This window comes from Ascaphus truei, chromosome 2, assembly GCF_040206685.1.
Source record: "Ascaphus truei isolate aAscTru1 chromosome 2, aAscTru1.hap1, whole genome shotgun sequence".
In the NCBI taxonomy this organism is placed as follows: Eukaryota; Metazoa; Chordata; class Amphibia; order Anura; family Ascaphidae; genus Ascaphus; species Ascaphus truei.
In genome coordinates this window covers 10,993,832-11,015,183 of record NC_134484.1, presented here as the reverse complement: position 1 = coordinate 11,015,183, position 21,352 = coordinate 10,993,832, and the positions used below count along the sequence as shown (strand labels likewise).

The 21,352-nt window shown below is 48.0% G+C and overlaps 1 protein-coding gene across 3 annotated transcripts in view; it reads right to left on the bottom strand.

Moving 5' to 3' along the window:
* The window catches only part of ZC3H3 (zinc finger CCCH-type containing 3), a 361,466-nt gene that overhangs the window by 107,784 nt on the left and 232,330 nt on the right, over nucleotides 1-21,352 (bottom strand). For all 3 annotated transcript variants that reach the window (XM_075581388.1, XM_075581387.1, XM_075581389.1), the window contains exon 6: nucleotides 566-644. In XM_075581388.1, coding sequence (XP_075437503.1) covers nucleotides 566-644 — 79 coding nt within the window. The remainder of the gene's footprint in view (nucleotides 1-565; nucleotides 645-21,352) is intronic.

Below are 21,352 nucleotides of genomic sequence, written 5' to 3'. Positions count from 1 at the left end.
GGTACATACAATGTGTATAATAATATATTATACAGTCATAGTGGTAAATATGTGTATAATAAAATTTTATAGTCATGTAGTGGTACATATGTGTATAATAACATATTATACAGTCATATAGTGGTATATTATATATATTATAGTATTATTTTATATTCATCATGAAGTAAGCTTGTATATATAATAGAATGTATTATGGTATCACAATACAGATTGTATATAGAGCATGAAATGAATGTATTTTATTATATATAATATAGTTGGTGTATTATTATTATTATTATTATATATATATATATATATATATATATTACAAGACTGCGATTTTTGTTCAGAAAATAAAAATTGAAATGAACAAATGATGGATGAGACGTGGCACTAGTCTCTGAAGTGGGAACATAGGGCACCAGGGCAAACCTACCCCCCCCCCCCCCTCCCCACATTTCTCTCGTCCCCAGAGCCAGGACATTTCCCGGAGGGTTGGGGGGGGGGGGGGGAGGGGGTGTTAGGCTATATAAATACAATGATACATACAGGTATTGCACGTGCGCATGTAGCCACAAACCTTGCAATGTAACGGCTCGGCGTTGGCGATCTGCTAGGCCAGGGAGAGCCAGGACACGGGCTGCTGAAATCCAGCCTCCCTGGGACAAGAGAAAGATGGCAGGTTAGAGGCGTACGGACCCCAGCGGGCGCCAGGCTGCCCAGGAACTGATCGTGCCCAGCCAGTCAATGGAAGCAGGCTGGGAAAGCGTGGGAGAAAATAACCCAGTGATCCACGCAGGACAGCACTGCTCCCCTCTACTCACAAACCTTACTCCAGCCAGTCAATGGAAGCAGGCTGGGAAAGCGTGGGAGAAAATAACCCAGTGATCCACGCAGGACAGCACTGCTCCCCTCTACTCACAAACCTTACTCCGGCCTTCACTTCATTTAGGTTTACAGGAAAAATGGATTTAAAAAGGGTCTCTCTCGATGTTCTCGTAGCATCAATATACCATTGGAAAATAAAGGTAACATGATTTTGCTCGTTTAACAGCAATAGTTAGACAATAAATCGGAGTTATAACTGTAATAAAAAAATATATATACTGCATAGTTACTCTTGCTGATCATCAAATATTGAATTAAGAAGGCGAGTCGGGTAACTTGCACTGTACAGGGTTTTACCACAATTAAAACATTTAAAAATGACACATTTAAACCAGCGGAAAAAGGAGGGACGGTGGGGTAGTGGGGAGCAACGACCGTACGCCTCCAAATAAGTGGGTACTACTCTTTAATTGAGGACCCTATTCTTTCCGTCACCGATACTCCCGTACAGTATGTCTGCCCCTCCTGTGGCGCCCAATCCCTCCGATGGCATCTTCCCACCGACATGTGGAATGGACATCGGTCCATTCCAACCTCAACAGATTTCTCTTTCCAATAGTAGGGTTTTACACTTCATTGACCGGGGAGAGTGACCCCACTTTCCTATCTGTAGGAATAAAACTCTGTATGGGCGGTCACGCTGCACCCCGTCCCTGGCGTAGGGTTTGTGTACTTGAAGAAAATATAACTCCAGTTTGAATCTTTAGTGACTGTTAAGAAAACAATTTGTGTCAAACGCTGTCTGGTGCCTCTTTAGGGCCTTCCAGATGTTTCTCTTGTAAAAACATTAACTAGACCAATGAGGAGTTTCATTACGCGTGTTTTCTCAGTGACTTTAACGTCTCTTTTTATGCAGGTGGAAACTACCTTGGCAGTGATGGGGTGAAAAAGATATGTAATCTAAGGGTACGACTCATGTCATTTCCACACGCAGAAAAGCCGTGCAGCTCCATTGTTACGGAAGAATAGGTATTAATGCCATGTAGCTATATAGGACATACTTGAAAACGAGCGGTAACTCTCAATGTATTACTTCCTGGTAAAACATTTTATAAATAAATACATAACATAAATATAGTTATTGAAGAATAAATGCCATATTTATTGCTTCTACGAAATAGGGTAATGTCGTCAGAAATGCAGAAACAGACTATTAACTTAATTATATCAAGTAACTGTAACTAAAAGTTACTTCCAATATTGTTTACAGACCTTAATAAGGAGCAATCCTTAGTGAATCATCATAAGCAATAGCGGACAATTACTACCATCGTTAACTTAAAAAAAATGCAAATAAAATACACAATTAACAAGCTGAATAATTTGCTCTCATGGTATCAGGGAGACACTGTAGTTCTTCCCAGAATCCCTTGCTGTTGTGTGGCAGTGAGGTCAGTGACATCAGACTGGAATCAAAGCTTCATCTGCCATATTGTTCCACCCCTGGCAGCCAGACTTGTCAGATCCATATTTTCACACTTACAAAAATCCAAAGAACGTTAGGAGGCGCTGCCAGGGATTTGGAAGGATACCCTTTCATATAGCAAGGGAAACACTTTAATCCATTTGAGTAGAGGATTGCGCCTGTAAAACAAGTAGTATCATGATGCAGAGTTAAATACTGCACACTACAAATGTAACAGCTTGTTAAATACTACACAATACTGTATGCCCACTCCTGGGTATTATTACATACAAAGTCTGTGCTAAAGAAGTAACCTTAAAAAAAACACAGAACTACTGCAAACATTTTAGTCCCTGATCGTATTATGTGATCGCTTTGCCCAGTTTGCGTATTTGATGCAATACTATGTGACCGTAAGGTCCCTACAGTAAAAGGATCAGCTACCAATAGACAAAATATGTCCTTCAGCCTCCTCATCCATAAGCGGATTATACTGTTCTGCAGCGACTCGCATGCAGACTGGAATTCCTTGTCCCCATGCCTTTGTAGCACTGGAAGTTTTGAGAAAGTTAGCAAAGAAGCCATGTGATAACCGAGGCGCCCGAGCTTGCGAAAACCCAGTATGAAAGGCAACCACATCCACCGTCCTAGGTCACTCTGTGCCATACTTACTAAGTAAATATGGCCCTTTATCTCTCCATACAATGGGGTCCCCGAAAATAAGCTGGCAAGCTGCCTGGCACATGGACTTGGTGTGTATCATTACACAACCTACACGTGAACAAGACACCTGCGAGGCTTCTAAAGCTCGGTGTACACCATCATTTCATCAATGAAGAACTGGAATGTCTGTCCGCTGCAAGGTATCACAACGGACATCGACACCACCTACAGAAAAGTGCCACGGAAATACGGCAAGAATCAAACTGGCTAACGCAAGAACCGAAAACAAACGCAGTGACAGAAAACCAAAAGGAGCCCTCATACAAGTGACATGTGAGCTGCAGCTCCAGGTGGCGAGCGCGCATCTTAATCACTCACCTGCCAGCCGCCGCGTGTTAGAGAGTGAGTGAGTCAAATTTGATAGTGTCAATGGCCTCTCCGCACACCGGAGCTGTCACTCGCCCGGGTGGTGACGAGGCTGCCCCATCTGTTCTGCGTGTGGGTAAAATGACGGCGCGCAGGCAGAGGAGAAGAAAGCCTGCAGCGGGCATCACCTGTCTGCCCGTCAAATGTCACAGGCACCAGGAGAGCAGTGAGCCATGTTAACATCTGTGTGCCGACACGCGGGCCCGGGGTGGAGATGCTGCGAGAGCCGCAGTGCTGGATGTGTTAGCATTATAGTTGCCACGATGACTTCCCTCCCTCTATCAGACTCTGACATGCCGGGTGGCAGCTAGTGACAGGGACAGATCAAGCACCGCTCACAAAGTGCCTCGTCAGGAGTGTAAAAAAGGAAAACGCACATGAAGAAACTGCAAAAGGAGGTGATGGTTCAGTAACCAATGTATCCCTATGTATCCCAATGTAACCCTATGTATCCCAATGTAACCCTATGTGTCCCAATGTAACCCTATGTGTCCCAATGTAACCAATGTAACGCTATGTGTCCTAATGTAACCAATGTATTCCTATGTATCCCAATGTATCCCAATGTAACCCTATGTATCCCAATGTAACCCTATGTATCCCAATGTATCCCAATGTAACCCTATGTATCCCAATGTAACCCTATGTATCCCAATGTAACCCTATGTATCCCAATGTAACCCTATGTATCCCAATGTATTCCTATGTATCCCAATGTATGCCTATGTGTCCCAATGTAACCAATGTATTCCTATGTATCCCAATGTAACCAATGTATTCCTATGTGTCCCAATGTAACCAATGTATTCCTATGTGTCCCAATGTAACCAATGTATTCCTATGTATCCCAATGTATTCCTATGTATCCCAATGTATTCCTATGTATCCCAATGTATTCCTATGTATCCCAATGTATTCCTATGTGTCCCAATGTAACCAATGTATTCCTATGTGTCCCAATGTAACCAGTGTATTCCTATGTATCCCAATGTATTCCTATGTATCCCAATGTATCCCAATGTATTCCTATGTATCCCAATGTATTCCTATGTATCCCAATGTATTCCTATGTGTCCCAATGTAACCAATGTATTCCTATGTGTCCCAATGTAACCAGTGTATCCCAATGTATTCCTATGTATCCCAATGTAACCAATGTATTCCTATGTATCCCAATGTAACCAATGTATTCCTATGTGTCCCAATGTATCCCTATGTATCCCAATGTAACCAATGTATCCCTATGTATCCCAATGTAACCAATGTATTCCTATGTATTCCTATGTATCCCAATATATCCCAATGTATCCCAATGTAACCCTATGTATTCCTATGTATTCCTATGTATCCCAATGTATTCCTATGTATTCCTATGTATCCCAGTGTAACCAATTTATTCCTATGTATCCCAATGTATGCCTATGTATCCCAATGTATTCCTATGTATCCCAATGTAACCAGTGTATTCCTATGTATCCCAATGTAACCAGTGTATTCCTATGTATCCCAATGTAACCAAATGTATTCCTATGTATCCCAATGTATTCCTATGTATCCCAATGTATCCCTATGTATCCCAATGTATTCCTATGTATCCCAATGTAACCAGTGTATTCCTATGTATCCCAATGTAACCAGTGTATTCCTATGTATCCCAATGTAACCAAATGTATTCCTATGTATCCCAATGTATTCCTATGTATCCCAATGTATCCCTATGTATCCCAATGTATTCCTATGTATCCCTATGTATCCCAATGTATTCCTATGTATCCCTATGTATCCCAATGTATTCCTATGTATCCCTATGTATCCCTATGTATCCCAATGTATTCCTATGTATCCCAATGTATTCCTATGTGTCCCAATGTAACCAAATGTATTCCTATGTGTCCCAATGTAACCAATGTATCCCTATGTATCCCAATGTATTCCTATGTATTCCAATGTAACCAATGTATTCCTATGTGTCCCAATGTAACCTACGTATTCCTATGTATTCCAATGTAACCAATGTATTCCTATGTATCCCAATGTAACCAATGTATCCCAATGTATCCCAATGTAACCAATGTATTCCTATGTTTCCCAATGTAACCCAATGTATTCCTATGTATCCCAATGTATTCCTATGTATCCCAATGTATTCCTATGTGTCCCAATGTAACCAATGTATCCCTATGTATCCCAATGTAACCAATGTATCCCAATGTATTCCTATGTATCCCAATGTATCCCTATGTATCCCAATGTATTCCTATGTAACCCAATGTATTCCTATGTATCCCAATGTAACCAATGTATTCCTATGTATCCCAATGTAACCAATGTATCCCAATGTATCCCAATGTAACCAATGTATTCCTATGTATCCCAATGTATTCCTATGTATCCCAATGTATCCAATTTATTCCTATGTATCCCAATGTAACCAATGTATTCCTATGTATCCCAATGTAACCAATGTATTCCTATGTGTCCCAATGTAACCAATGTATTCCTATGTGTCCCAATGTAACCAGTGTATTCCTATGTATCCCAATGTAACCCAATGTATTCCTATGTGTCCCAATGTCTCCCTATGTATCCCAATGTATCCCAATGTATCCCAATGTAACCAATGTATTCCTATGTATCCCAATGTAACCCAATGTATTCCTATGTATCCCAATGTATTCCTATGTATCCCAATGTAACCAATGTATCCCAATGTATTCCTATGTATCCCAATGTAACCAAATGTATCCCTATGTATCCCAATGTATCCCTATGTGTCCCAATGTAACCAATGTATTCCTATGTATCCCAATGTAACCAATGTATCCCAATGTATTCCTATGTATCCCAATGTAACCAATGTATTCCTATGTATCCCAATGTAACCAATTTATTCCTATGTATCCCAATGTATTCCTATGTATCCCAATGTATTCCTATGTATCCCAATGTATTCCTATGTATCCCAATGTAACCAATTTATTCCTATGTATCCCAATGTATCCCAATGTATTCCTATGTGTCCCAATGTAACCAGTGTATCCCAATGTATTCCTATGTATCCCAATGTAACCAATGTATTCCTATGTATCCCAATGTAACCAATGTATTCCTATGTGTCCCAATGTATCCCTATGTATCCCAATGTAACCAATGTATCCCAATGTAACCAATGTATTCCTATGTATTCCTATGTATCCCAATGTATCCCAATGTAACCCTATGTAACCCTATGTATTCCTATGTGTCCCAATGTATCCCTATGTATCCCAATGTAACCAATGTATCCCAATGTAACCAATGTATTCCTATGTATTCCTATGTATCCCAATGTATCCCAATGTAACCCTATGTAACCCTATGTATTCCTATGTATCCCAATGTATCCCAATATATTCCTATGTATCCCAGTGTAACCAATTTATTCCTATGTATCCCAATGTATGCCTATGTATCCCAATGTAACCAATGTATTCCTGTGTCCCAATGTAACCAATGTATTCCTATGTATCCCAATGTATGCCTATGTATCCCAATGTATTCCTATGTATTCCTATGTATCCCAATGTAACCAGTGTATTCCTATGTATCCCAATGTAACCAATGTATCCCTATGTAACCAATGTATTCCTATGTGTCCCAATGTAACCAATGTATTCCTATGTATCCCAATGTATTCCTATGTATCCCAATGTAACCAGTGTATTCCTATGTATCCCAATGTAACCAGTGTATTCCTATGTATCCCAATTTAACCAAATGTATTCCTATGTATCCCTATGTATCCCAATGTATTCCTATGTATCCCTATGTATCCCAATGTATTCCTATGTATTCCTATGTATCCCAATGTATTCCTATGTATCCCTATGTGTCCCAATGTAACCAATGTAACCAGTGTATTCCTATGTGTCCCAATGTATCCCTATGTGGTAGGACAGTTCTGAACATGGGATAATACAAGAACAAAGAGTCGCTGCCCAAAGAGCTTGCAATCTGGTGTTTCAATGCTCCCCAACATCTCTGCTTCCGCACAGGTAGTGCAGTCTTCCACTGAGCCACCTGTGCTGAAGCAGGGATATTATGAAAACCTGACCTGTTGGGGGGGGGAGTGGGGGGGGGGGTTGAGGGCTGTAGTTTAGCACCCCTGCTCTAGTGAGCCAGCCAAGCAATAAAACACCCTATCAGCCTACCCAGCACCCTTCTCTTCACAGCCAACCTACTGTATGCTTCCCCTCCCCTCTCTCACCACTGCCCTGTCACCCCATTCCCACGTTGCTCTCCTTCCTCTTGTCCTACCATCTCACCTTTTCCCCTCCTGCCTCTTCAGTCCCTAACATTCAACAATGTCACTGTGTCCTATGCAAGCATTTCTCACTTTTAGTCCTTTAAATGCATCACTACCATTAGCTTTTGTTCTCAGTGGGAGTGCATGATCACAGCCAGTTGTGCAGCTGCAGACTGCACAGTGGGGTCACAGCTCTGAGCTGATTTGCATTGCACCCAGACAGCCTGTTCCTGCCTGGTATTTAAGAGGTTGGATCAGAGTGGAGGAGCCTGGATGATGAATGTGGATGGACTCGGGAGTGTTCCTAATCTGTGAGGCGTGTAGGAACCCCTCTCTCGCGCTCTTTCTAGTGACTGCAGACGGATGCCTCTTGGCAGGGGAAATAAAGGCCATGCCAAAAATGGGCGCTTGGCTTCTTTCATCACCCCATTCAGGTATAAGTCATCGAGTGACGTCCCCTGGAACCCGCCTGCTGACAGCAAGTCATAATAACCAGAACGCAATCTCACATACAGACACGTTGAGAGGAGAATCACATCTCTTTGATTACTCTAAAAATGGAAACCAATGCAATCCAGTGTTCTTTTTGTCTCGCCACCTGCTCCTCTGTGCCGTCTTCCAGTGGCATATATCTTTCTAATCAGCCCTTTTCCCATCAAGATGCCCAGCTTGTGGGTAGCCATTTTTAACCCAAAAAGCTACCAATGGCCAAAATGAACCCCTTGGCTCATCGCATGACGGGTGAGTTGAGAAGACTCCTCTGTTCAGAAGGTAAAACATAAACTAAGTGGGCCATCCTATATTGCTGCGTGAAGGTCACTGTCCGCCACAAGGACACACGCAAGTACACAAAGTTACCAATTCCTCAAATTCCCCTGGGTGAATTGTCCAACGGTTAACTGGGAACTAACCTTGTTACCTGTATGAACCGCCTCCTCACTGAATAGTGACCGTAGACTAATTTATTCAGGGGAGGTCTTTCCCCCTCTGTCATGGTAGACCAGAACTTTAAACACCAAAACACCCAGATCCTTTGATTGAGCAAAGCAACAGATAAAATAAATTGTGATTTATTTACAGAATGAACACACACAGCTTGGTTTACAATTACAACGAAAAATACACTTACTGAAGTGGGGTAAAACGAAATATCTTGTTCTCAAAACAAAATACAATATTGCAAAACAAAGTCTCTAGGAGCATTTTCCCAGGAGCGGGAGTTGCTCGCAAAAGGAGCCTGAAACAGTCCTCTGTCAGCAGCACAACTTGCCACTGCTGTTTACTCCGCCAGAACTGTTTCTTTCGTTCTGTTCCCGTAGTACTGGATCTTGGAACCCTAGTTCTTACGAACTCTTGAAGCTTAGCTGAAGCTTTGTTACGATGTTACGAATCTCTTACAGCATGATGTCTCTTCCTGATGGGCTGCACAGGTTCTTATAGGGCTAATATTCCTATACATAAATAGTGCAGCCTCTCTCTCTGTGGGAATATTTCTGTCCCCCTATCACGGAGTTGCCAATACTATGCAAACCTGGCAGAGGGGGCTTCTCATTCTGCTCTGGGAATGTGCAAACTTTGCCCCTTAGCATATGAGACCCTACCCCTCTTACTGGTGCCGCTCAGTCTGGGCAGGGTGACATCTTGCCAGGATAGCTATTGAAGTTCTCTTCCTCTATCAAGCAAGCCAACAACTGGTTTAACACTTCCATATCCTGGCTTGCCTTTGAAGCTTAGAGGGCGGAGTAGCCACTCTGTCTCCCACGCAAATGGATTTTTACCCCTACTGAACATTACTGTAACTTAAAAACATAACTGTTGCCACCTTATACCTGGTGGGAGAAACACTGAACCCCAATCTGGGTCCTGGGGTTTGTGGGCATATACCGGGGTACCGTGAATGTGATTCATTCCCCTGCCCGGTCTTACTATTCTGGTCTGTGCTGAAGCAGGGAGATTTGGTGGTGAGCTGCAAACTGCTTTCTAGGGAGGATTTTATCTGGTGGTCTGTGTTCCTCATGTCCTCAGGAACCTGAGTACATGTTTTTACGGTAACCCGCAACACTGGCCCCCTTCTAACCAAACACACCCTGACAACATTTTACTGTAAAATCACCCCTGAAACTCACGCCCTGCGCATCTCCGCTGGTTGGCACCCCTGAAACTCACGCCCTGCACATGTCCGCTGGTTGGCACCCCTGAAACTCACGCCCTGCACATGTCCGCTGGTTGGCACCCCTGAAACTCACGCCCTGCACATGTCCGCTGGTTGGCACTCCTGGAACAGTAAAAATACACATACATCTTTATTACAAATGCAGTTACATGCCATGATTGGGTTGAAGAGCTGACAATCACAATTCCCCCGTATGGCTCAGGGGCACCCAGCCGGGCATAATACCTTTATTATTGGCCTGGGTAACCCCCCCACCCCCCGATAGGTTTCGTATTCCTAACCCGTTGGGTGCTTTGCAACGTTGACAGCTCTCTGACACTCAAGGAGTCTTTACAAACTACAGCAGGGGCACACAGAGCCGCACACAGGCAGCCTGGGCTCCGGGGAGAGCTTCATATTAACCACACGAGCCTCAGGGAACCCCGAAGCAGAGCGCAGAGCCGCACACAGGCAGCCTGGGCTCCGGGGAGAGCTGCATATTAACCGCACGGGCCTCAGAGACCCCGCAGCAGAGCGCAGAGCCGCACACAGGCAGCCTGGGCTCCGGGGAGAGCTGCATATTAACCGCACGGGCCTCAGAGACCCCGCAGCAGAGCCGCACACAGGCAGCCTGGGCTCCGGGGAGAGCTGCATATTAACCGCACGGGCCTCAGAGACCCCGCAGCAGAGCGCAGAGCCGCACACAGAGACCCCGCAGCAGAGCGCAGAGCCGCACACAGGCAGCCTGGGCTCCGGGGAGAGCTGCATATTAACCGCACGGGCCTCAGAGACCCCGCAGCAGAGCGCAGAGCCGCACACAGAGACCCCGCAGCAGAGCGCAGAGCCGCACACAGGCAGCCTGGGCTCCGGGGAGAGCTTCATATTAACCGCACAGGCCTCAGAGACCCCGCAGCAGAGCGCAGAGCCGCACACAGAGACCCCGCAGCAGAGCGCAGACCCGCACACAGGCAGCCTGGGCTCTGGGGAGAGCTGCATATTAACCGCACGGGCCTCAGAGACCCCGCAGCAGAGCCGCACACAGAGACCCCGCAGCAGAGCGCAGAGCCGCACACAGGCAGCCTGGGCTCCGGGGAGAGCTGCATATTAACCGCACAGGCCTCAGAGACCCCGCAGCAGAGCGCAGAGCCGCACACAGAGACCCCGCAGCAGAGCGCAGAGCCGCACACAGGCAGCCTGGGCTCCGGGGAGAGCTGCATATTAACCGCACGGGCCTCAGAGACCCCGCAGCAGAGCCGCACACAGGCAGCCTGGGCTCCGGGGAGAGCTCCATATTAACCGCACGGGCCTCAGAGACCCCGCAGCAGAGCCGCACACAGAGACCCCGCAGCAGAGCCGCACACAGGCAGCCTGGGCTCCGGGGAGAGCTCCATATTAACCGCACGAGCCTCAGAGACCCCGCAGCAGAGCGCAGAGCCGCACACAGAGACCCCGCAGCAGAGCGCAGAGCCGCACACAGGCAGCCTGGGCTCCGGGGAGAGCTGCATATTAACCGCACGGGCCTCAGAGACCCCGCAGCAGAGCGCAGAGCCGCACACAGAGACCCCGCAGCAGAGCGCAGAGCCGCACACAGGCAGCCTGGGCTCCGGGGAGAGCTTCATATTAACCGCACGGGCCTCAGAGACCCCGCAGCAGAGCGCAGAGCCGCGCACAGAGACCCCGCAGCAGAGCGCAGAGCCGCACACAGAGACCCCGCAGCAGAGCGCAGAGCCGCACACAGAGACCCCGCAGCAGAGCGCAGAGCCGCACACAGGCAGCCTGGGCTCCGGGGAGAGCTTCATATTAACCGCACAGGCCTCAGAGACCTCCCAGCAGAGCGCAGAGCCGCACACAGAGACCCCGCAGCAGAGCGCAGAGCCGCCTGCTCGGTGTATTGTATCACTTTATACAGCGCCGACAGTGTACAGAGCGCTTTACCACATTACAAGGTAAATAACTGATAAGAATGGGGATAAGTGCAAGAGGGAAACAACCACATAAAGCAACGGGAGACACTGCCCCAAAGAGCTTACAATCTAAGTGAGTGTGCCCTTGTGCGTCTGTGCGACGATCCCTCCGAGGACCTGTGTTTACTAATAGCCGTAGCACACGGGTTCTCCCGCACGTACACACAACACGTACACACAACACGTACACACAACACATTCTCTCCCATAGAACAATCCAATCACCTTGCGAGGAATCCTTTCCCTCCTCTGCTCCCGGTACAATACGTCTGACTATTCCTCATCTCTGGGTAATTACAATCCCACCCATGCCCCTCTGGCACTTATCTCCACTGTTTGTCAGTTATTTACCTTGTGTTGTAATGTAGTACAGCGCTGCGCACACTGCTGTGCGCGGCTCTGTGCGCGGCTCTGTGCCCTGCTGGGAGGTCTCTAAGGCCGGGCAGGACAAAGACAGATGACTTCTTTATTGCTTCTGGCAGCTTGATGATTGGCTATTGATACGGCCGAGCTATGAAACGGGCTCGCTGCTCCACAAGCGTCTCATCCAGCATCCGAACAATGGCAGCGTCTCAGCTGGGGAGCGGGCGACGGGGGAAGGCAGCAGGAACAAAGCAGGTTAAACAGGAACCAGGGTCCTCTCCAGAGAGGTGACACGCCGCGGAGACAGGGTCTAAAGTAATACAGTACGGCTGCTGTATATCACAGCCAGGTATACAGAGTATTATTACTGTCCAGTACTCTCTGATGGAGCAGGTAGTGTGATCAGTGCTTTGCAATCTAACCGTACAAAAATCTCACGCAGTTGGGCTAATAAAAAGAGATGCATTTAACCCCCCCTTTCCCCCGGTTACATGCAGTGTGTGTTTATGATCACAGAGCAGGGTGATGAGGTTGAAGTGTCATTAAAAACAATACGAGTCTTAACGAGCGACACAGCGGGAGAATACAATTCTTTTAAACATTACAAATCTCATTCAATACCTTGGGGGGGGGAAATATTACTCTATATTTAGAAATGTGCTAAAACAGATTATATTCTAAAACCGTGAACGTTTAAAGCTTCGAAACCCCAAAAAACTAGTTGTTCTCCACACCCCCACCATGTGTGTAAAGCACACAGAGAACGCATACAACAAACTGACACAAACCACTAACGAAGCAGTGTCCCATAGAGAGAGAAACTGGTAACATGGGCAGTGTCCCATAGAGAGAGAGACTGGTAACATGGGCAGTGTCCCATAGAGAGAGAGACTGGTAACATGGGCAGTGTCCCATAGAGAGAGAGACTGGTAACATGGGCAGTGTCCCATAGAGAGAGAGACTGGTAACATGGGCAGTGTCCCATAGAGAGAGAGACTGGTAACATGGGCAGTGTCCCATAGAGAGAGAGACTGGTAACATGGGCAGTGTCCCATAGAGAGAGAGACTGGTAACATGGGCAGTGTCCCATAGAGAGAGAGACTGGTAACATGGGCAGTGTCCCATAGAGAGAGACTGGTAACATGGGCAGTGTCCCATAGAGAGAGACTGGTAACATGGGCAGTGTCCCATAGAGAGGGAGACTGGTAACATGGGCAGTGTCCCATAGAGAGAGACTGGTAACATGGGCAGTGTCCCATAGAGAGAGACTGGTAACATGGGCAGTGTCCCATAGAGAGAGAGACTGGTAACATGGGCAGTGTCCCATAGAGAGAGAGACTGGTAACATGGGCAGTGTCCCATAGAGAGAGAGACTGGTAACATGGGCAGTGTCCCATAGAGAGAGAGACTGGTAACATGGGCAGTGTCCCATAGAGAGAGAGACTGGTAACATGGGCAATGTCCCATAGAGAGAGAGACTGGTAACATGGGCAGTGTCCCATAGAGAGAGACTGGTAACATGGGCAGTGTCCCATAGAGAGAGACTGGTAACATGGGCAGTGTCCCATAGAGAGAGAGACTGGTAACATGGGCAGTGTCCCATAGAGAGAGACTGGTAACATGGGCAGTGTCCCATAGAGAGAGAAACTGGTAACATGGGCAGTGTCCCATAGAGAGAGAAACTGGTAACATGGGCAGTGTCCCATAGAGAGAGACTGGTAACATGGGCAGTGTCCCATAGAGAGAGAAACTGGTAACATGGGCAGTGTCCCATAGAGAGAGACTGGTAACATGGGCAGTGTCCCATAGAGAGAGAGACTGGTAACATGGGCAATGTCCCATAGAGAGAGAGACTGGTAACATGGGCAATGTCCCATAGAGAGAGAGACTGGTAACATGGGCAGTGTCCCATAGAGAGAGAGACTGGTAACATGGGCAGTGTCCCATAGAGAGAGACTGGTAACATGGGCAGTGTCCCATAGAGAGAGACTGGAAACATGGGCAGTGTCCCATAGAGAGAGAGACTGGTAACATGGGCAGTGTCCCATAGAGAGAGACTGGTAACATGGGCAGTGTCCCATAGAGAGAGAGACTGGTAACATGGGCAGTGTCCCATAGAGAGAGACTGGTAACATGGGCAGTGTCCCATAGAGAGAGACTGGTAACATGGGCAGTGTCCCATAGAGAGAGAGACTGGTAACATGGGCAGTGTCCCATAGAGAGAGACTGGTAACATGGGCAGTGTCCCATAGAGAGAGACTGGTAACATGGGCAGTGTCCCATAGAGAGAGAGACTGGTAACATGGGCAGTGTCCCATAGAGAGAGAAACTGGTAACATGGGTAGTGTCCCATAGAGAGAGACTGGTAACATGGGCAGTGTCCCATAGAGAGAGACAGGTAACATGGGCAGTGTCCCATAGAGAGAGACTGGTAACATGGGCAGTGTCCCATAGAGAGAGAGACTGGTAACATGGGCAGTGTCCCATAGAGAGAGAGACTGGTAACATGGGCAGTGTCCCATAGAGAGAGACTGGTAACATGGGCAGTGTCCCATAGAGAGAGAGACTGGTAACATGGGCAGTGTCCCATAGAGAGAGAGACTGGTAACATGGGTAGTGTCCCATAGAGAGAGACTGGTAACATGGGCAGTGTCCCATAGAGAGAGACTGGTAACATGGGCAGTGTCCCATAGAGAGAGACACAGGTAACATGGGCAGTGTCCCATAGAGAGAGAGACTGGTAACATGGGCAGTGTCCCATAGAGAGAGACTGGTAACATGGGCAGTGTCCCATAGAGAGAGAGAGACTGGTAACATGGGCAGTGTCCCATAGAGAGAGACTGGTAACATGGGCAGTGTCTCATAGAGAGAGAGACTGGTAACATGGGCAGTGTCCCATAGAGAGAGACTGGTAACATGGGCAGTGTCCCATAGAGAGAGAGACTGGTAACATGGGCAGTGTCCCATAGAGAGAGAAACTGGTAACATTGGCAGTGTCCCATAGAGAGAGAGACTGGTAACATGGGCAGTGTCCTATAGAGAGAGAGACTGGTAACATGGGCAGTGTCCCATAGAGAGAGAGACTGGTAACATGGGCAGTGTCCCATAGAGAGAGAGACTGGTAACATGGGCAGTGTCCTATAGAGAGAGAGACTGGTAACATGGGCAGTGTCCCATAGAGAGAGAGACTGGTAACATGGGCAGTGTCCCATAGAGAGAGACTGGTAACATGGGCAGTGTCCCATAGAGAGAGAGACTGGTAACATGGGCAGTGTCCCATAGAGAGAGAGACTGGTAACATGGGCAGTGTCCCATAGAGAGAGACTGGTAACATGGGCAGTGTCCCATAGAGAGAGAGACTGGTAACATGGGCAGTGTCCCATAGAGAGAGACTGGTAACATGGGCAGTGTCCCATAGAGAGAGAGACTGGTAACATGGGCAGTGTCCCATAGAGAGAGAGACTGGTAACATGGGCAGTGTCCCATAGAGAGAGACTGGTAACATGGGCAGTGTCCCATAGAGAGAGACTGGTAACATGGGCAGTGTCCCATAGAGAGAGACTGGTAACATGGGCAGTGTCCCATAGAGAGAGAGACTGGTAACATGGGCAGTGTCCCATAGAGAGAGACTGGTAACATTGGCAGTGTCCCATAGAGAGAGAGACTGGTAACATGGGCAGTGTCCCATAGAGAGAGAGACTGGTAACATGGGCAGTGTCCCATAGAGAGAGACTGGTAACATGGGCAGTGTCCCATAGAGAGAGAGACTGGTAACATGGGCAGTGTCCCATAGAGAGAGACTGGTAACATGGGCAGTGTCCCATAGAGAGAGACTGGTAACATGGGCAGTGTCCCATAGAGAGAGACTGGTAACATGGGCAGTGTCCCATAGAGAGAGAAACTGGTAACATGGGCAGTGTCCCATAGAGAGAGAGACTGGTAACATGGGCAGTGTCCCATAGAGAGAGACTGGTAACATGGGCAGTGTCCCATAGAGAGAGAGACTGGTAACATGGGCAGTGTCCCATAGAGAGAGACTGGTAACATGGGCAGTGTCCCATAGAGAGAGACTGGTAACATGGGCAGTGTCCCATAGAGAGAGAGACTGGTAACATGGGCAGTGTCCCATAGAGAGAGAGACTGGTAACATGAGCAGTGTCCCATAGAGAGAGAGACTGGTAACATGGGCAGTGTCCCATAGAGAGAGAGACTGGTAACATGGGCAGTGTCCCATAGAGAGAGAGACTGGTAACATGGGCAGTGTCCCATAGAGAGAGACTGGTAACATGGGCAGTGTCCCATAGAGAGAGACTGGTAACATGGGCAGTGTCCCATAGAGAGGGAGACTGGTAACATGGGCAGTGTCCCATAGAGAGAGACTGGTAACATGGGCAGTGTCCCATAGAGAGAGACTGGTAACATGGGCAGTGTCCCATAGAGAGAGACTGGTAACATGGGCAGTGTCCCATAGAGAGAGACTGGTAACATGGGCAGTGTCCCATAGAGAGAGAGACTGGTAACATGGGCAGTGTCCCATAGAGAGAGAGACTGGTAACATGGGCAGTGTCCCATAGAGAGAGAGACTGGTAACATGGGCAGTGTCCCATAGAGAGAGAGACTGGTAACATGGGCAATGTCCCATAGAGAGAGAGACTGGTAACATGGGCAGTGTCCCATAGAGAGAGACTGGTAACATGGGCAGTGTCCCATAGAGAGAGACTGGTAACATGGGCAGTGTCCCATAGAGAGAGAGACTGGTAACATGGGCAGTGTCCCATAGAGAGAGACTGGTAACATGGGCAGTGTCCCATAGAGAGAGACTGGTAACATGGGCAGTGTCCCATAGAGAGAGAAACTGGTAACATGGGCAGTGTCCCATAGAGAGAGACTGGTAACATGGGCAGTGTCCCATAGAGAGAGAAACTGGTAACATGGGCAGTGTCCCATAGAGAGAGAGACTGGTAACATGGGCAATGTCCCATAGAGAGAGAGACTGGTAACATGGGCAATGTCCCATAGAGAGAGAGACTGGTAACATGGGCAGTGTCCCATAGAGAGAGAGACTGGTAACATGGGCAGTGTCCCATAGAGAGAGACTGGTAACATGGGCAGTGTCCCATAGAGAGAGACTGGAAACATGGGCAGTGTCCCATAGAGAGAGAGACTGGTAACATGGGCAGTGTCCCATAGAGAGAGACTGGTAACATGGGCAGTGTCCCATAGAGAGAGAGACTGGTAACATGGGCAGTGTCCCATAGAGAGAGACTGGTAACATGGGCAGTGTCCCATAGAGAGAGACTGGTAACATGGGCAGTGTCCCATAGAGAGAGAGACTGGTAACATGGGTAGTGTCCCATAGAGAGAGACTGGTAACATGGGCAGTGTCCCATAGAGAGAGACTGGTAACATGGGCAGTGTCCCATAGAGAGAGACACAGGTAACATGGGCAGTGTCCCATAGAGAGAGAGACTGGTAACATGGGCAGTGTCCCATAGAGAGAGACTGGTAACATGGGCAGTGTCCCATAGAGAGAGAGACTGGTAACATGGGCAGTGTCCCATAGAGAGAGACTGGTAACATGGGCAGTGTCTCATAGAGAGAGAGACTGGTAACATGGGCAGTGTCCCATAGAGAGAGACTGGTAACATGGGCAGTGTCCCATAGAGAGAGACTGGAAACATGGGCAGTGTCCCATAGAGAGAGAGACTGGTAACATGGGCAGTGTCCCATAGAGAGAGACTGGTAACATGGGCAGTGTCCCATAGAGAGAGAGACTGGTAACATGGGCAGTGTCCCATAGAGAGAGACTGGTAACATGGGCAGTGTCCCATAGAGAGAGAGACTGGTAACATGGGCAGTGTCCCATAGAGAGAGAGACTGGTAACATGGGTAGTGTCCCATAGAGAGAGACTGGTAACATGGGCAGTGTCCCATAGAGAGAGACTGGTAACATGGGCAGTGTCCCATAGAGAGAGACACAGGTAACATGGGCAGTGTCCCATAGAGAGAGAGACTGGTAACATGGGCAGTGTCCCATAGAGAGAGACTGGTAACATGGGCAGTGTCCCATAGAGAGAGAGACTGGTAACATGGGCAGTGTCCCATAGAGAGAGACTGGTAACATGGGCAGTGTCTCATAGAGAGAGAGACTGGTAACATGGGCAGTGTCCCATAGAGAGAGACTGGTAACATGGGCAGTGTCCCATAGAGAGAGAGACTGGTAACATGGGCAGTGTCCCATAGAGAGAGAAACTGGTAACATTGGCAGTGTCCCATAGAGAGAGAGACTGGTAACATGGGCAGTGTCCTATAGAGAGAGAGACTGGTAACATGGGCAGTGTCCCATAGAGAGAGAGACTGGTAACATGGGCAGTGTCCCATAGAGAGAGAGACTGGTAACATGGGCAGTGTCCTATAGAGAGAGAGACTGGTAACATGGGCAGTGTCCCATAGAGAGAGAGACTGGTAACATGGGCAGTGTCCCATAGAGAGAGAGACTGGTAACATGGGCAGTGTCCCATAGAGAGAGACTGGTAACATGGGCAGTGTCCCATAGAGAGAGAGACTGGTAACATGGGCAGTGTCCCATAGAGAGAGAGACTGGTAACATGGGCAGTGTCCCATAGAGAGAGACTGGTAACATGGGCAGTGTCCCATAGAGAGAGAGACTGGTAACATGGGCAGTGTCCCATAGAGAGAGACTGGTAACATGGGCAGTGTCCCATAGAGAGAGAGACTGGTAACATGGGCAGTGTCCCATAGAGAGAGAGACTGGTAACATGGGCAGTGTCCCATAGAGAGAGACTGGTAACATGGGCAGTGTCCCATAGAGAGAGACTGGTAACATGGGCAGTGTCCCATAGAGAGAGACTGGTAACATGGGCAGTGTCCCATAGAGAGAGAGACTGGTAACATGGGCAGTGTCCCATAGAGAGAGACTGGTAACATTGGCAGTGTCCCATAGAGAGAGAGACTGGTAACATGGGCAGTGTCCCATAGAGAGAGAGACTGGTAACATGGGCAGTGTCCCATAGAGAGAGACTGGTAACATGGGCAGTGTCCCATAGAGAGAGAGACTGGTAACATGGGCAGTGTCCCATAGAGAGAGACTGGTAACATGGGCAGTGTCCCATAGAGAGAGACTGGTAACATGGGCAGTGTCCCATAGAGAGAGAGACTGGTAACATGGGCAGTGTCCCATAGAGAGAGAAACTGGTAACATGGGTAGTGTCCCATAGAGAGAGACTGGTAACATGGGCAGTGTCCCATAGAGAGAGACAGGTAACATGGGCAGTGTCCCATAGAGAGAGACTGGTAACATGGGCAGTGTCCCATAGAGAGAGAGACTGGTAACATGGGCAGTGTCCCATAGAGAGAGAGACTGGTAACATGGGCAGTGTCCCATAGAGAGAGACTGGTAACATGGGCAGTGTCCCATAGAGAGAGAGACTGGTAACATGGGCAGTGTCCCATAGAGAGAGAGACTGGTAACATGGGTAGTGTCCCATAGAGAGAGACTGGTAACATGGGCAGTGTCCCATAGAGAGAGACTGGTAACATGGGCAGTGTCCCATAGAGAGAGACACAGGTAACATGGGCAGTGTCCCATAGAGAGAGAGACTGGTAACATGGGCAGTGTCCCATAGAGAGAGACTGGTAACATGGGCAGTGTCCCATAGAGAGAGAGACTGGTAACATGGGCAGTGTCCCATAGAGAGAGACTGGTAACATGGGCAGTGTCTCATAGAGAGAGAGACTGGTAACATGGGCAGTGTCCCATAGAGAGAGACTGGTAACATGGGCAGTGTCCCATAGAGAGAGAGACTGGTAACATGGGCAGTGTCCCATAGAGAGAGAAACTGGTAACATTGGCAGTGTCCCATAGAGAGAGAGACTGGTAACATGGGCAGTGTCCTATAGAGAGAGAGACTGGTAACATGGGCAGTGTCCCATAGAGAGAGAGACTGGTAACATGGGCAGTGTCCCATAGAGAGAGAGACTGGTAACATGGGCAGTGTCCTATAGAGAGAGAGACTGGTAACATGGGCAGTGTCCCATAGAGAGAGAGACTGGTAACATGGGCAGTGTCCCATAGAGAGAGAGACTGGTAACATGGGCAGTGTCCCATAGAGAGAGACTGGTAACATGGGCAGTGTCCCATAGAGAGAGAGACTGGTAACATGGGCAGTGTCCCATAGAGAGAGAGACTGGTAACATGGGCAGTGTCCCATAGAGAGAGACTGGTAACATGGGCAGTGTCCCATAGAGAGAGAGACTGGTAACATGGGCAGTGTCCCATAGAGAGAGACTGGTAACATGGGCAGTGTCCCATAGAGAGAGAGACTGGTAACATGGGCAGTGTCCCATAGAGAGAGAGACTGGTAACATGGGCAGTGTCCCATAGAGAGAGACTGGTAACATGGGCAGTGTCCCATAGAGAGAGACTGGTAACATGGGCAGTGTCCCATAGAGAGAGACTGGTAACATGGGCAGTGTCCCTTAGAGAGAGAGACTGGTAACATGGGCAGTGTCCCATAGAGAGAGACTGGTAACATTGGCAGTGTCCCATAGAGAGAGAGACTGGTAACATGGGCAGTGTCCCATAGAGAGAGAGACTGGTAACATGGGCAGTGTCCCATAGAGAGAGACTGGTAACATGGGCAGTGTCCCATAGAGAGAGAGACTGGTAACATGGGCAGTGTCCCATAGAGAGAGACTGGTAACATGGGCAGTGTCCCATAGAGAGAGACTGGTAACATGGGCAGTGTCCCATAGAGAGAGACTGGTAACATGGGCAGTGTCCCATAGAGAGAGAAACTGGTAACATGGGCAGTGTCCCATAGAGAGAGAGACTGGTAACATGGGCAGTGTCCCATAGAGAGAGACTGGTAACATGGGCAGTGTCCCATAGAGAGAGAGACTGGTAACATGGGCAGTGTCCCATAGAGAGAGGCTGGTAACATGGGCAGTGTCCCATAGAGAGAGACTGGTAACATGGGCAGTGTCCCATAGAGAGAGAGACTGGTAACATGGGCAGTGTCCCATAGAGAGAGAGACTGGTAACATGGGCAGTGTCCCATAGAGAGAGAGACTGGTAACATGGGCAGTGTCCCATAGAGAGAGACTGGTAACATGGGCAGTGTCCAATAGAGAGAGAAACTGGTAACATGGGCAGTGTCCCATAGAGAGAGACTGGTAACATGGGCAGTGTCCCATAGAGA